This window comes from Rhincodon typus, chromosome 26 (genome assembly GCF_021869965.1).
Source record: "Rhincodon typus isolate 14 chromosome 26, sRhiTyp1.1, whole genome shotgun sequence".
In the NCBI taxonomy this organism is placed as follows: domain Eukaryota; kingdom Metazoa; phylum Chordata; class Chondrichthyes; order Orectolobiformes; family Rhincodontidae; genus Rhincodon; species Rhincodon typus.
In genome coordinates, this window is record NC_063357.1 from 16,768,496 (window position 1) to 16,785,682 (window position 17,187).

At 38.9% G+C, this 17,187-nt stretch overlaps 1 protein-coding gene across 2 annotated transcripts in view; it reads left to right on the plus strand.

Moving 5' to 3' along the window:
- The first annotated feature begins 510 nt into the window (after positions 1-510).
- Positions 511-17,187, plus strand: part of nsrp1 (nuclear speckle splicing regulatory protein 1) — a 37,031-nt gene continuing 20,354 nt past the window's right edge. Inside the window, exons 1-2 of one of the 2 annotated variants that reach the window (XM_020536256.2) lie at positions 511-643; positions 12,778-12,859. In XM_020536256.2, coding sequence (XP_020391845.2) covers positions 624-643; positions 12,778-12,859 — 102 coding nt within the window. In that variant the 5' untranslated portion in view covers positions 511-623. Of the gene's footprint in view, positions 644-860; positions 880-12,777; positions 12,860-17,187 lie in introns of those variants that run through there. The other variant, XM_048612703.1, reaches the window with a different exon arrangement.

The following is a 17,187-nucleotide window of genomic DNA, read 5'->3' on the forward strand; positions in this document are numbered from 1 at the left end:
CTGAAAAGGAACAAGGAAGTCATCTCCAGTGCCTGTCCAATATTTAACCCTCACTCCATCAACATCCCAAAAGTAACTAGGTAAACAATCATTATCAGATTGCTAATAAAAACAGAAAATGCTGGAAAAACTCAGCAGGCCTGGCAGCATCCGTGGAGAGAAAGCAGAGTCAACATTTCAGGTTCAGCTTCAAAGCTATCAGATTGGTGTTTGTGGGAACTTTCTGCACGAGATTTGGCTGCTCAGTTCCGAACAGGACAACAGCGCTGCGCTGGCAGTGAGGGGGGACGGCCTTAAGCTTCTGAGAGGGTGCGATGTAAATGCAAGTATTTTAAACAACGTAGTAAAGGTCGTTACCTCCCCCAAAACACAGCTTTTTCTGAAATAAAACAACGCTGACTGGAGCAGAAATGCCACGAATAAATATAAAGACGACACAATATTGTATGGTGCACATGAGTTTATTGCTGGCAGTGGGAAAGGGGGTGTGTGAATTGTTGTTGTATTCCCCCCATTGGCCTAGCTGAGCGGATGAGTAGCGGTGGCTGAGTGTGTGAGAGAGCCGGAGGGGACCGAAGTGCAGTTTCCTGGGGCGGCGGGGAAAGGGGAAGGAGTCTGGGAGGATGGCGGCGCCTGTCAGACAGTAAGTGACCGACCGACCGACCGTCCGTCCGTGCCGGGAGAGAGGGAGACGGCCCCAGGGCCCCAGTCCCGCCGGAGATAGAGAGCTGTTTCCCGGGCGGCGCTGCGGCGGGAGGCCCGGCCCAGCCTCGGTCTCTCCTTCTCCCTCCAGCCGCTCTGCGCGCCTCTGTTCTCGGCCCCTCACCTCAGGCACAGCGGCCTCCTCTTGGGCTGTCACCAGGAGACAGGTCATTGACGGTGAGGCCGCCCAGGGTCACCTTATTGAAACAAAATAGACCTGGCAGATAAATAAACAAGTTATTTTAAGTAGTGTTTTAAACACTTGATTGAATGAACCCGGCCTGTTGACTCCTGGCATCCTTTTTGGATTTGAGCTTCGTGAATAATTGACACTGAATAAAACATAGAAAGTGCGAGTAGGCCATTCGGCCCTTCGATCCTGCTCATCCTTTGATACGATCTTATCCAGGGTAGCAATCTGAATTGGAGGTGTAATCAATGGGCCTTAAAAACTAGTAATGTTTGGCATGGTTTGGGCATAAGTAACAGTCTGGCATTGGCAAACATGAAGCAACAACAAACTTCATTTTTTCTGAAGAAGGGTCCAGACCCGAAACATCAACTTTCCTGCTCCTCTGATGCTGCTTGGCCTGCTCTGTTCATCCTGCTCCACGCCATATTATCTCAGACTCCAGCATCTGCAGTTCCTACTATCTCATTTATATAGTACTCATGTTCAGAAGGTGAGTCTTTGAGCAGCCCAGTATAGAGGAAGAAATGGAGAAGCACAAGTGTAAGTGGAGAATTGAAGCAGAAAGAAAATATTGTTCAGGGGAGAGTGAGAAACCAGAAGTTATTGTACACATTGGTAGCAATGACATAATTAGGGAAAAGATTAAGGCTTTACAAAGTGATAAGAGATTAGGTAGAAGATTAAAAAGACAGAACCTCAAAACCTGGTGTGTTCATCCAGCCCTGCACCTTGTTACCTCAAAAGTGGTAACTGGTTTACTCCCAGTGCCAATGAGGAAAAGAATAAAAGTATAAAGGAGATGCTAATGGTTGAAGAGGTGGTGTAATATTCAGGGATTTGGGTCCTTGGATCATTGTTATCTCTTCTGGGACAGAAAAGACCTCTTTAAAAAGGATGGATTTTACCTGTACTAGAAAGGGACCAATATTCTAGTGGGAAGATTTGCTAATTCTGTTCAAGGATTCTGTAAACTATTGGGTGAGGGGTGGAGGGATCCTAAGTAGCAGAGTAAATAGAAAGATTGATGCGAATGGTTTTGAATCTGAAAAGAACAAGTTAATTAGAAAAGACAAATAAGAGCAAGTCAGAGAACAAAGTATCTGTGAAAAATTAAACTGCATTTATTTCAATGCAAGGGGTCTTGTAGGTCAGGCTGATGAACTCGGCATGTTTGGCAACATGGGATTGGGATGTCATAGCTATTACAGAAAGTTGGCTGAGGGATGGACAGGACTGGCAGCTCAGTGTTCTGGGTTTCAGATGCAACAGGAAGGATAGAAAGACAGCAAAAGAGGAGCTGGAGTGGTAGTTTTGATTAAGGAAAACATTTACGGCTGTAACTAGAGAAGATATTTCTGAAAAATCGTACGGTGAAAATATATGGATTGAAATTAGAAATAAAAAAAAGCAATAACCTTGATGGGATTGTATTGTAGATCCCCCTGCCCTAGTGGTCAGAGGGAAGTTGAGGAACAAATGTTTAGAGAAATCTCAGATGTATGTAAGAATAATAAGGTTGTAATATTAGATGATTTTAATTTTCCAAACATTGACTGGGGCTACCATTTATCAATATGTAAATGTTTCTACTAGAGAAGGAGCAAAACTTGACCTCTTGGGTAATAAGATAGGGCAACTGGCTGAAGTGATAGTAGGGAAACACTTTGGATCTAGTGATCATAATTGTTTTAAAATAGTTATGAAAAAAGATAAGACTTCTATAAAATTAAAACTTTTAATTGGAATAAGGCAAATTTTAATAGTATGAGACAAGAACTTGCAAAAATTGTTTGGAGTACACTTCGCAGGACATTTGATATGTAGGAGGCTTTCAGAAGTGTGATAATGAGAATTCAGAGTCTTTAGGTTTCTGTTAGAGTGAACGGTAAGGCTGGTAGGATTAGGGAACAATGGATGAATAAAGATGTTGAGATTCTAGTCAAGAATAAAAAAGAATCATATTAAATATAAACAACAGGATTCAAATGAATCTCTTCAGCAGTATAAAGAGTGTAGGGGCATTCTTAAGAGGGAGATCAGGAAGGCAAAGAGAGGATATGAGATAGCCTTGGCAAGTAAGGTTAAGGACAATCCAAAGAGATTCTACAAGTACATTAAGAGCAAGAAAACAACTAGAGAGAGTAGGGCCCTCTAAAGATCAAAGAGGTTGTCTTTGTTTAAAGTTTGAGAAGATTTGTAGCTCAGGTTGTGGAGGTTGTAGACATGCTCGCCGAGCTGGTCGGTTTGGTTTCAAATGTTTCATCACCCTGCTAGGTAACATCATCAGTGCGTCTGTGGTGAAGCGTCGGTGTTCTGTCCTGCTTGTTATTTATATCCCTCGGTTTGTTGGCGTGTTTGGTACCACTCCGGTTCTGTTTCTCAGTGGTTTGTACACCGGGTCTAGAATATATTCTAACCAGAACTCCGTCAACAAATACACTGAATTAGACCCGGTGTACAAACCACTGAGAAACAGACCTGGAAGTGGTACCAAACACCCCAACAAACTGAGGCATATAAACAACAACCAGGACAGATCACAAATGCTTCGCTGGACGCACAGTAACAACGTTACCTAGCAGGGTGACGAAATATTTGCAACCAAACCCACTGGCTCGGCGAGCATGTCTGCACCCTCGGGTTGTCTTTGTGTTGAAGCTTTGGAAGTGGGAGAGATATTAAATTAATATTCCGTGTCAGTTTTTACTGTGGAGAAAGAAGTAGAGACTAGAGAAGTCAGGGAAATAAACATTGATGTTTTGAAAACTGTTCACATTACAGAAGAGGAAGCACTAAAGGTCTTAAACATATGAAAGTGGATAAGTCTCTGGGACCTGATCTAAAGTATCCCAGGACTTGGTAAGAAGTTAGGGAGGAAATTGTGGGGCCCCTTGCAGAAATATTTGTATCGTCCATAACTATGGGTGAGGTACTGGATGACTGGAGAGTGGCTGATATTTTGTTTGTTTAAGAAAGGATGTAAGGAGAAGCCTGGGAATGATAGAGGTGTGAGTCTGACTGGTGGGTAAATTGTTGGAAGTGATTCTAAAAGATAAGACTTATATGCATTTGGAGAGACAAGGAATGATTAGGGCTAGTCAGCATGGGTTTGTGGAAATCGTGTCTTATAAACTTGATTGAGTTTTTTGAGGAAGTAACCAAGAAGATTGATGAGGGAAGAGTGGTAGATGTTGTTTACTTGGACTTTAGTAAAGCCTTTGACAAGGTTCCGCATGATAGACTAATTAGTAAAGTTAGATCACGTGGGCTTCAGGATGAGCTTGCCAGTTGGATACAAAATTGGCTTAGTGGCAGGAGACAGTAATGGTGTGGGGTTGTTTTTTTGGACTGGAGGCCTGTGACTACAGGGATCCCTGTTCCACAGGGATCAGTGCTGGGTCTGCTTTTGTTTGTCATTTATATAAATGATTTAGATGAGAATATAGAAAGCATGATTAGTATGTTCAGGGATGAAACCAAAATTGATGTTCCAGTGGGCCATGAAGAAGGTTGTCTAAGATCTTTACAATTGGGTCAATAGACAGAGGAGTGGCAGATGGAGTTTCATTTGATGAATGTGAGGTCTAGCATTTTGGTAAAACAAACAGGGGTGGGTGAACTTATAGAATTAAAAATAGGACCTTGGGTAGTTCTGTAGAACAGAGAGACCTTGGGGTTCAGGTACATAATGCTTTGAAGTTTGCATCACACATAGATAAGGTGGTTAAGAAGGTGTTTAACACGCTTGCCTTCATTACTCAAACCTTTGAGTATAGGAGTTGGGATCTTAGGTTGAAGTTGTACAGGACGTTGGTGAGGCCTTTTCTGGAATATGGTGTCCAGTTCTGGTCTAGGGAGGATATTATTAAGCTGGGGAGGGTTAAGAAGAAATTTACCATAAATTTGCTGTGAATGGAGTGTTTGAGTTATCGGGAGGGACTGGGACTTTTTTTCACTGCAGTGTAGGAGGTTGAGGGATGACCTTATAGAGCTTAATGAAGTTATGAGTTGCATAGATAAGGTGAGTGGCAGATGCCTTTTTCCTAGGGTGGGGGGATTTCAAAACTAGGGGACATATTTTTAAGGTGAGAGGAGAAAGATTTAAAAAGACACGAGGCAATATTTTTCTTTTACACAGACAATAGTTCAGAGGAAGTGATGGATGCGGGTATAGTGACAATGTTTAAAAGACATTTAGATAAGTACATGAATAAGAAATGTTTGGGGGAATATGGGCCAAGCGCAAGCAGGTGGGACTAGTTTAGTTTGGGATTATGGTCAGCTTGGACTGATTGGACTGAAGAGACTGTTTCCGTGCTGTATGACTCTATGAACAGCAGGGAGGGTGTTGAAAAATTGAAGGGACTATACAGAGAATACTAGAGAATGGGTACTAGTGTAATTGCTAAACTAACAGTCCTTGCAGTTGAACTGGAGGCGGGAAAGACAAATATCTAATAACGTGACATCTAAGATCAGATTTAAGGTGGTTAGAGAAATTTGGGAAAGTCGTGTCAGTACACTCTCACCTCTGAGTCAGAAGGTTGTGTCTTCCAAGAGTCACTGCGCAACCTTGAGCACACCAGTTTCAGCTGATACTTTAAAGCTGTACTGAAATTGTGCTGCATTTTCGGGTCCCGACCCAAAACATCAACATTCCTGCTCCTCTGATGCTGCTTGGCCTTCTGTGTTCCTCCAACTCCACACTGTGTTATGTCTGACTCCAGCATCTGCAGTTCTTACTATCTCTAAATATAACAGACACTGGATCTGTTAAATATCTCACATGAAAAACATATCTCTGAAAATGCAGCACAATTTCAGTACAGCTTTAAAGTATCAGCTGAGATTGGTGTGCTCAAAGTTGCACAGTGACTCTTGGAAGACACAACCTTCTGACTCAGGTGAACGTGTACTGACACGACTTGAAGGGCTCCTGACCCGAAACGTCAACTGTCCTGCTCCTCTGATGCTGCCTGGCCTGCTGTGTTCCTCCAACTCCACACTGTGTTATCTAAATTATATTTAGGTTTGGACTCTGTCATTGCCACCAAACCTCATTTATCTTTGGTGACCTAGGGCCTGTCTAATTAGCAATGGGAGAGCATAGACCATGAGTGAGTCTAAATTGAAGAGGCACTTGTCTTGCCTAACAAGGTCGTTTATTACATGATGACAAGATGTACAATTTACATTAACTTGCTGGACATACTTACTTAAGACTAACAGGAGCTTTGCAATATTCAACTGCCTCCACCCAAAGATCCTGCACTGAGTATCATTACCAATTGCCTTCTCATTCCTCCATTTCACTTCCAATCCACTAAAACACAGGCATGTTGTCAGCTGTCACTCAATTCAAGGATGACATCTATTCAATGTAAACAAGTATGCAGAAAACTGCATAAATTAAAAGGATCATATTTAACTATTTAAATTTGTCACATTTTAATAATTCACATCAAATTGCAAGATATTATGCTGAAATCAAATTATTCTACCAGTTTTATACTGTTTACTTCTATATTGTGGTGTGTTTCCTGGGGACTGAGTAGTAAACTGTAGTCCTTAACAGATCTACATGTCAGTCCACCATGATTGGTGTTGGTTTTAGTGTGCTGTAATGATTATCAATAAAGCTGAACATTGCAAAGTATACAGCTTTACACTTTTGGAGTGCTGTAGGAAGAGAAGACATTCTGTGCGGATAATTTTTGTTCAAGATATCCATTCATTGTATCCATTTGTTAATATTTTGATTGAAGTTTTGTTTTTAAAAAGCATTCTTTCTTACGTGATAATTCTAGTCCCTGGTTTTTTTTCTTGCAGTTGTGCCATTCCAATTATGTCTGTGCCAGCAGAAATTACCGTAGGTTCAATAATAAACAACAGGAACTCTTAACACCAAACTGACCTGAGAGTCACTGCAGACATCGGAACTTCATTAAACTAAACCACAGGCTGAGAATGCAGATTGTAATGATTTGGTTCACTTCCTTTGTTCTCAAGAGGATAACTTAACTCAAAGTCCAGCCACAGCTTGCATTTTTATAGTGCTTTTGATGTTGTCCCAAAGAAAGTAATCTGTAGCAACATGCCCTATTTGAAAACTATTTACTGCTTGTAGATTACTTGTAGAACTTGCACACTGAGATTACTGCAGTTATTGGAGAAAATAATTGATATGTCATGTCAGGCTTAAATATGAAACTGTTTTATCTGTAAATTATAATTTACACAGAAGTGCGAAATAATGGTGAGTTGTTGTAGTTGAGTGACCTTGAACAAGTTCATGAATTGAAACTTTCCATTAGTAGAGCTCATTCAGTTACCTTTATTTCCATGCTTTTTAAAGAGGGAGAAATGGAGTAGTCATCTGATCCTTCTAGTTCTTAGAATATTTGGATATCCCAACTTTTGTAACTGCAGGACATGCACACAAATGCTAACATATCAGTGTTTTCTTGCCTAACATTGTGAGTTCAAAAGTATAGTCATAACTTGTGCAAGTACTTTGAAATGTTGAGACCATCACTGAAAATCATCATATTCATCAATGAGTAAGTCATTACCAGAATTTCCCTTTCACATTACTGTATATGCCGAGTGGTGTTAATTGACACTTCGGCTCTAACCCATCTGTGTCTTTTCACTCCATTGCAACTTTGCAATTTGAGTACTTCCCAAACACTTGATGTGTGAATGACAAGTCCTTTATGTTAAGCCAGTACAATACCTTGCAGTGAGAACATAGAACAGGACAGCACAGGAACAGGCCTTTCGGCCCAACATGTCTGCCGACCCTGGTGCCATTTTAAACGAATCCCATCTGCATTCACATGGTCTGTATCCGTCCATTTCCTGCCTGTTTATGTGTCTGTCTAATTACCTCTTAAAATTTGATAACATGTCTCATTCTACCACCTTCCCTGGCAGTGTGTTCTGGGCACCTACCATCCTCTGTATAAAAAAGACTTTGCTCAACGCACCTTCTTCCACCTGTATCCCTTAGTATTTGACATTTCCACCTTGACTCCAACTATCCACCCTATTCATACCTCTTGTAATTTTATATACTTCCATCAGGTCGGCCCTCAGCCTCTAGTGAAAACAGCCTGAGTTTGTCCAACCTCTCCTTATAGCTAATACACCCCAATCAAATATAACATCCTGCTAAACCTCTTTTACATCCTTTCCAAAGCCTCTACATCCTATAGTGTGGTGACCAGAACTGTACACAATACTCAAAACTGTGGCCTAACTGAAGTCTTATATGGTTGCAACATGATTTGCCAACTTTTATACCCAGTACCCCAAACAATGAAGGCTAACTTGCCACATGCCTTTACCATGTTATCTGCTTGAGTTGCCACTTTCAGGGAGCTATGGACTTGGACCCCAAGTTCCCTCTGTATATCAATGCTTCTAAAGATCCTGCCACTTACTTTATACTTCCCTCTTGCATTTGACCTCCAAAAATGCATCACCTTAAGTTTTTCTAGATTAAACTCTTTCTGTCATTTCTCCACCCAACTTTCTAACTGATCTATATCCTGCTGTATCCTTTGACAACCTTCCTCACTATCCACAACTCCTCCAACTTTCATGTTGTCTGCAAACTTACTCATCAGACCACCTACATTTTCATCCAAATCATTTATATTGCAAACAACAAAGGTCCCAGTACTGATCCTTGTGGAATACCACTTGTCACAGACCTCCAGTCCCCTCCACAACTACCCTTTGTCTTCTTTGACCAAATAAATTCTTTATCCAACTTGCCAGCTCACCATGGATTCCATGCGACTTAATCTTCTGAACCAGCCTACCGTGAGGGATTTTTTTCAAATACCTTAGTAAAGTCCATGTCAACAACATCCTTTGCCTTATTCTCATCAATCATCTTTATCACTTCCTCAAAAAATTCAATCAGGTTTGTGAAACAAGACTTCCTCTGCATAAAGCCATGCTTACTGTACCTAATAAGTACATTCTTCTTCAAATGTGAGTAAATCCAGTCCCTAAGAATCTTATATAATTTCTCTACTACTGACGTAAGACTCACTGGCTTAAAACTTACGTGTGTTTCCTTTTTATTTTCTTTTTGATGATTTAAGGTTCAATGCCTTAAGATTTTTACCTAGAATTTGTAGATAATTTATGTAACACTCAATTCAATTATCTGTTCATGTATTCCCAGGCACATCAGATACACATTGATATTAAAAAATGGTGTATTTATTCATGATCATGTAAGACTAATTTTAATGCTACCCATACCTCGATAACCTTTGTGCCACTTCCACTGTACCAACAAAATAAAACAATTTTAAAAATTTACCTTCCAAACCAGCAGAGTTCCAAGTGCAATCTCTGGTATGCTAATCAGTGAAATCTAACTGGGATGATTTTCCTCTAGCTAGATTTGGGAAAATGAGCTTTGATTCATTGTTGTAATACAGCAGCCCCTACTGGAATAGAATTGGACTTTCTGGCAACTATTGTATGGTTTAGTTGCTCCCTCCGGAGCTGTGCATTGTTGAGGAAGGAAGTTGGAGAGGAAGGTAATACTTTTCAAACTTAAAATTACAAACTAGAGAATTTAAATGTAGTAGGTTCAATTACAGAGATACTTAAATTCCATTGTGTTATGTTGTATAATAGACTACATTTGAGGGGGAAAAACAATGGCTGTGGATTAAATAATTTGCATAAATTCAGAGTTCTGGAAACAGTGCCTAGATGTGACTGTTGCTTTAGCCTTTCTAATCAATCTTTCTGTAATCATATTTCCTTTTGTTGAATTGTTTGCAAAATATGTTATAATATCAACAGATCTTAAAAGATTTTCATGTAATTAAGTTTGATAATGGCTACAGCTAGTCTTTTGGTATTTCAGCGAATGCCCTGATAAAGAGGAAATTGCATTTGGATAAAATAAGGTTATATTATGCGAGGTGGGAGCAGCTTATTGCAAGTAACTTAGATTGCTCTGTAAAGCAAACAAATAATTTTTTTTAATGTGTAAATTTCTCATGAAATATTTCTGCATTATAGGAATCAAACTTACAAAATCTGGTGAAATATGCTTTAATTTATGTAAAGGTTTTGCGTGAGTTTTTGTAATTCTCATTGTCACTCTTCAGTGGGTGAGCTAAGAGCTAAACAAGAATACCCTAGAATAATTTGCTCTTAAATTTTGTTCCCTTTCCCTCTGAGGGAATTTCGTACTGTTCATGATTTGTCTTTCTACTGGAAAATTGAAAAAACAAAGTTATCTTGTAAAATTATGGATAAAATATCTGTTATGATGGAAGCAGGGTTTCATCTTCTAAGGCCTGTATGTACATAGGTATATAAACTCAACAAATGTTTTCTTGGAGTTTATGCCTACGCCCAGTTTGGGGTGGAGAATACTACAAAATTAATCCAATTATTAGTTCTTTGAAATATGAAGGATAGTTCATTTGGTGATTTTCTTTCAAACGTTCAGCGTTTATTAAGGTTTTAATAAGGTAAGGTCTTGCACAATCTCTGTGCTTCCCCCAATTCTGAAACACCAATTTTCTTTGCAGAATTGATGTCAGTTTCAGCTACAGTTTTGGAATTCCTTCCTCAAACTTTTCTGTTGCTCTAGCTCTCACTGTTTCTTTTAAGATAAGCCTTAAAATTTACTACCCATGCATACCTGTATTCAGTATCAAATTATACTAGATAATAATTCCTGTGATGTGTTTTGGGATGTTTTTCTAGGTGGTATTCAAATACGCACAATTTGATCTATAAGTAAGTCTGGATGGAAGCTTGGAACTTCTGATCTAACTGTGTTGCTTTATAGTTTTAGGAAAAGTCAGAGAGCATGGTGAGCCTGAGTATCTTGTATAAACTCCATGCACAATATTTGATTTTAATTATTAAACTTCAGCATGATGGCTTCAGCACAACAGTGTCCAAAAGTATAGATTTGGTCCATCTGGGACATTTTATTTTTGCTAATGGAAACTATCAAGCTGTTAAAATAAGACCAAAGTGTTTGATTTTAAAAACTCAAATTTTAGCACCTACATCTATTTTTTGATGCACAATTGTGCAGTTTCCAAGTTTAGTGAATGAATGTTATTGCTTGGTGGCAGCAGAGACCAGGCATTGTATTTTAGAGGAGAAGTAGTAACACAAAGGAAAATTTCTATCTTCCAAAGTTTAAGACAGAGCTTAGGGGAAACATTGCCAAACAAAGCAAAGCTATCGTACAATGATCATCAAATTAAGAAATTCTTAATTATTGCTTAAATTCTTGATTCTTTCACACAGGGTATTGGATTTATTTGATTAACTCATGACTTTTATTAATATCACACCTCTAATATAATAAATCGTTTAAGGTGCTTCACAGGAGCATTATCAAAGGAAATATAGCAATGAGCCATGTAAGGTCATATTTGGGCAGATAACCAAAAACTTGGTTGAAGATGTAGGTTTCAGGAAATATCTTAAAGGAGGAAAGTGAGATGGTCAGAAAGGTGTAGGGAAGGAAATCCAGAGGTCAGAGCCAAGAAACTGAAAGTTCAGTCACCAGTGGTGGAGTGATTAAATCAGGGATGTCCAAGAAGCCAGAGATAGAGGAGTGAAGGTATCCCAGAGCATTGTTAAATTCAAGATTGCAGAGAAAGGGGAATGGGTGAGGCCACAGAGGAGTATGAAATCAAGGATGATAATTTCACATTCAATGTTGTTTGAGTGGGAACTGGTGTAGTTCAAGATCGGGGTGGTAGAGAAGCACGACTTAATGTGAGTTAAGAATCAGGCAGAAGAGTCTTTTTTATGACTTCAGATTTATGAAGCATAGAATGTCGGGGACCAACTAGAAACAGGTTGGAATAGTCAAGTCCAGAGGTAACTTAGGCATGAATGAGGAATTTAACAGTATGAATGTTTATTTAGTATTTGATTTAAACTTTCTTTAAGAAGTTAGCAAAGCTCAAATATTTGAAGAAAATCACCTTGCTACACTTGCCGAACTAGGATGCTTTACTCGTAGCGAGTGATAAACCTGCTAAGTGTTTGGGTTGAAAGGTAAAGTTGCCATAGTCTTACCAGACCATAGGATTGCTGTCTCATTAGAGAGAGACTGTTAGTGGTCACCATGCCTGAGGTGACGGGAGCGCTTGAGATGGAGAGTCCTTTTTAGTCGTAACTTCAGCCACTGTGGGAATTGAATCCATGTTATTGGCATCATTTTGTTGTGTGAACCAACTGTCCAACCACCTGAGCTAACATTAAAAGGACAGACACTTGTGAGGCTATAGTCATACAGCAATTTTTGTATTTCAAGTGAGGTCTTTCAGCAGAACTCCAAGAAAAAGTACAGTACTCCAGCCAAGCCTGAGATCACTCAGAATACTCCAAGATATCAGATGGAGAAATGCTTTAGCCTGGACTTAAAAATTGTTTGTTGTGAATATCCAGCAATGTTTCTCTCCTTGTTGATTGGGACTCCAGGAAGCACAGTGGAGTGGGTTAAAGAGAAGAAAATAGGAGAAATAGGAATTTTGGGGCTCAGCAAATACTTCAGATCAAGCTTCAGGATTTCCTGTGAGCAGCATAGGAAATCCATGATTTGATTTTGAACTTTGGAGCAAGTTCATGAGTAAGAGGCTGCAAAGTAATTTGGAGCAATCAGAAATTAATGCCAATGTTGTGAAAATGAAATCAAGTGCTATATTTCCCAAAGATTGGGGGAGAAATTGGCTAAATTAATGAGATTTGATGGCAATTCAGTAATTTGGTGCTGAGCGATGCTCTGATTTTGGAGATCAATAATTCATATTACTAATGCTCCTGTATTTTAGATTCTTTTACAGTAATTTTCTTTCTCTCTTCAGATATGGGCTCATTCTGCCCAAGAAGACAAAGAATACTGTAGCATTATCCAGACACTCTATTTTTGATGATTCGGATGATGAGGTAAAGTTAGATGTTTTACATAACTATATAATATATCCTTTTAATTTTCCATTTCCTACTGCAGCACGACAGGTAAGGTAGTGATAATTCAAACAAATATTATTGTTGTTGAACTACAGTTGTGAATTTTAGTTTGCGGGTCACTTGAACAGGTGAGAGCATTTTGGAGATAGCAAGAACTGCAGATGCTGGAGCCAGACACAGCACAGTGTGGAGCTGGAGGAACATAGCAGGCCAGGCAGCATCAGAGGAGCAGGACCGTTGATGTCCCGACCCGAAACGTCAACTTTCCTGCTCCTCTATTGCTGCTTGGCCTGCTGAGAACATTTGGATGCTACAAATTTCTTTGGTAGTGTTACACTTTATACTTGGAGGAACAGTAAGCCATTGTCATCCTGTAGTTAATCCTGATGGGAATGCAAGAACTATTCTCGTACTATTTTGATCTCTTACCAGGATATTAACATTTACACTAAACATATTTTAGCCTCTTCAAAGAAGTATTCTGACAGCAAAACAGTCATATCTCAGTAGACATGCTCATTCTAAGTTGCACCTCAAGCTTTTGAGTATGGTAGTACAAGCTGTTTAAAAACAATAAGAAAGCCATGGATTAAAATCTTCATTAGGTCCCAGTCGTACAGCAATATGATTTTAATGTTCTCGCCTTATTTTTCAAACCTCTCCATGACCTTTGTATTTGTATTTTCTTAAGTAACCATGATCCAAATGTTTGATGTGTACGGTTAGTCTGTGCTCTGTGCGGCTTGTCTCAATTTAAGTAATTTTCAGGAGTAAATTTTAATGAATTTAAAAGTAAAAATTATTTATTATCGTGTACTTGCCTGGAGGTTAAACACAATGTCTCTCAAATACTATCAACAACACCAAAGTTAGACAGAGATGAAGAAAAACAAAAGCAATACAATTACAATTCATAATTATTTCCACACTCTTTGGTAGCAGGCCTGTAGTTTCTTAGAAGAATTTATGCTTTAGTTTGTATAATGGCTTTGGGAAACAAGGAATCCTCAGTCAGCTGTGAGGCCTCTTTTACCAGGAGGTTGACTCTCAGGTAAACTTAAATTTGGAATTGTTTGTGGAATAGCCCTTATCCTACTTTCGAGGTATAGTTACTTTAACTTGGGTTCATAGTTGTCTTGCAGTTGATTTGATTGCTTTTCAGATGGTATCTGGCGTAGTGTTTCTTAGCAGAATAGCTTCTGCTACAACTCTTCAAAAGAACAGGTAACAAACATGACCATGTTACCCCATCAAATGTTATAAGACCAAAGTTGTTTTCCAAATAAGGTGGTGTGTTAGCCTGATACACCTCCTGTGTTATGGCTTTTCACATTGAGAATTTTGAGGTAACCATGTTCTTTATAATTGAATAATCCATTCAATTTAAGTTACCCTTTTGAATGTCTTTCAAACAAATAAATTGAGTTTGATCGCTGAGGGTGAAGTGGAAAGTTGACTCAAGTGGTACATGACAGTCTTGTATCTGTAAAAGGACTCATGAAGTTCACAAGTGGCTGTGATTGTCCATATTGTAAGAAGGTTTTTGCTGGAGTTTCAAGCCCACCTGGAGCTGACCTTATTAAAGTCACATGAAAGTCACATCTTAAAAACTGCTGTATCCATTTTTAAAATGTACTTTTAATGTTTGTAATATCTTCGTGCCTGCACTGTGTAATCTCTTACACTTACACAAATCTCCAAGATATACGCATTCTACTAATATCTAATTTTTTTTCCAGTTTTCTAATTTTACTTTTTCCACCATCATTTGCTTTATCTTCGGTTGCCCAAAGCTCTGGAATTTCCTTTATAAATCACATTGCCACCATCATTTTTTCCTCTCTTCAGACACTTAAGACCTCAGCAGGTCTAGCAGCATTTGTGGGAAGAACTCTGCTTTCTCCCCACAAAGAGTGCCATACAAATGCAGCTAGACTTGTGCTTCCCTCCAGCATTTTCTTTTTTTATATCAGATCTCCAGCATCCGCAGTTTTTATTTTACTTCTTAAGACCTTCCTCTTTAACCAAGCTTTTGGCTACCTGTCATAAATATTACTTTGCTAGGCTCAGTATCTGATTTTTGCTCTTTAATCCTCCTGTACAGCATCTTAAGGCATATTGCAAAGTTAAAGGTGCCATATAAATATTAATTCTGAAGGTCTGAGATAAAAAGAAACATGCCATAGAAATTCAACAAGTCTGGCAGTGTTTGTGGACTCAACCATGAGCTCTGTTTTCTCTTCACAGATGCTACCAGACCTGCTATATAAGTATTTGAAGTACTTTAGAAAATATGTATGTAGCCTATTTTTCATGCTCCTTCATAATATTTTAATGAATTTATTTATAGTCTCACTGCACTATTTCTATATTTTACTTCCACTTTTATCCCATTTATTATTTTCCTTCCTGCTGAAGTATAATTTTGTAGACATTAAGTGCATGCTTTGTTTTATTACGTTCCTGCAACTCAATTGCTGAACTCAGTGGCAGACCAAACCCAGTTAAAGCAGATATGAAATGTTTTTTTCCACTGGCTCTTGGCTCCAAAACCAATTGCTTATTCTATAACCTCGTAGACCATTTTGACCTCCTTACCCCACACCATCCCTGAAACATTGCACCTATTTTTTAATTAATAAATAACATGCCTGCATAGAATCCCTGCAGTGTGGATGCAGGCCACTCAGCCCAACGAGTCTACACCAACCCTCTGAAGAGCATCCCACCCAGACCCATCCGTCTACCCAATCCCTGTAAACCCTGCTTTCCCCATGGCTAACACACCTTGCCTGCACAACCCTGGACACTATGGGAATTTAGCATGGCCAATCCACCTAGCCTGCTCATCTTTGGACTGTGGGAGGAAACTGGAGCGCTCAGAGGAAACCCACACAGACACAGGAGAATGTGCAAACTCCACACAGCTGGTAGCATGAGGGTGGAATCGAACCTGGGTCTCTGGTGCTGTGAGGCAGCAGTGCTGACCACTGAGCTACCAGTTGCTGTGATCAATTCTAACTTAACCTCTCGACATCAATTAGCTCACTTTCATCAGTAACATAACTTCTGTAAGGCTACAATTAGACAGAATTAACAATATAGTGATAACGTTTACACTTCCTGTATCATAACATATCTATTCCCTTTTCTAAACGAAGAATGTAGACGGACTAGGGATACAGGAGCAAGAGGACACCACTTAATGCGTTGTTCTTCTTAAGTCCTTTCTCATGCTCCAACAAGGTGCTTGGAAGTAATAATTATAAATAAGCCAACAAAGTATTTGATATTGTTCCTTTTTAATTCTAAAAAAGTGTTTGTTTTTCAAATGAGCAGAGTTCTAATAGCAGCTTGTCTTTAATTGGAAAAACATTCTTTGTAGCAATTTGAACAAACAGGTAAAGTCCTTTTTTGTTACTGCATTAATGCTTGATGTGGTTCAAAGTGCCCTGAAAAAGCAATAAAACATTGCCTTTGGTTTGATTGTATCTTGAGGAGATAAGAAGTGTGTTTCTTTGACAAAAATAATTTCATTAGTTTAGTAATTTGTGAATGATGTAGATAAGTAAAATCATAGTAGGTAGGGAATTTCATTTCCTTTGAGGTATGAAGCTGCATGTCAGTTTTGATATTTGAACCTGGCTCTGAATGTTCTGCATAAACTTTGCCATGCACTTGTTTATGCTTGGTGTTGTGACATTATACTTAGCCGTGGTGGAAGGAAATGAAAGACAGGAGACATGATGAAGTAGATTTAGTTTAAAATTTGAACACCAGATTTTAAACATTCACGAAAGCAATATATTTTGTGGCTGGGAATGGTAGGAGGATATTCTGCATTGCACCATTGAGCAAAGGATATGATTAAAATGATTACAGTTGCAGGAGATCATCTATTTGCTATTCATCTGTAGCTCAGTAATATGTGCAATTTGATTGTCTTGTTTAACATATGCAATTTTTCTAAATGAATTCAAACTGTTCAAGTCCATCCCATTTACATGTTTTCTTTGTGCAACTTTTGAGAAATGATCTAGTGGGGCCATACCTCGTGCTATAACATGAAAGCCACAGTCGTACACCAATCTTTCAGCTAATGTAAACTGGTTCTGGGATTATATTGCATTTTAACAGTGTAACTAGAGTCAGATCCCAGCCTGACTTACTAGCAACAAGGACATGATGTTGTGAGAGGCCTTCCATTTGATTGTCTCATGTTATTTGAGTATTGCCCTGTGTAGGCAGAGGAGGTGGAAACTTGGATCTTTGTTCATGCTATTGTTGAATTTTTAAAAAAATCT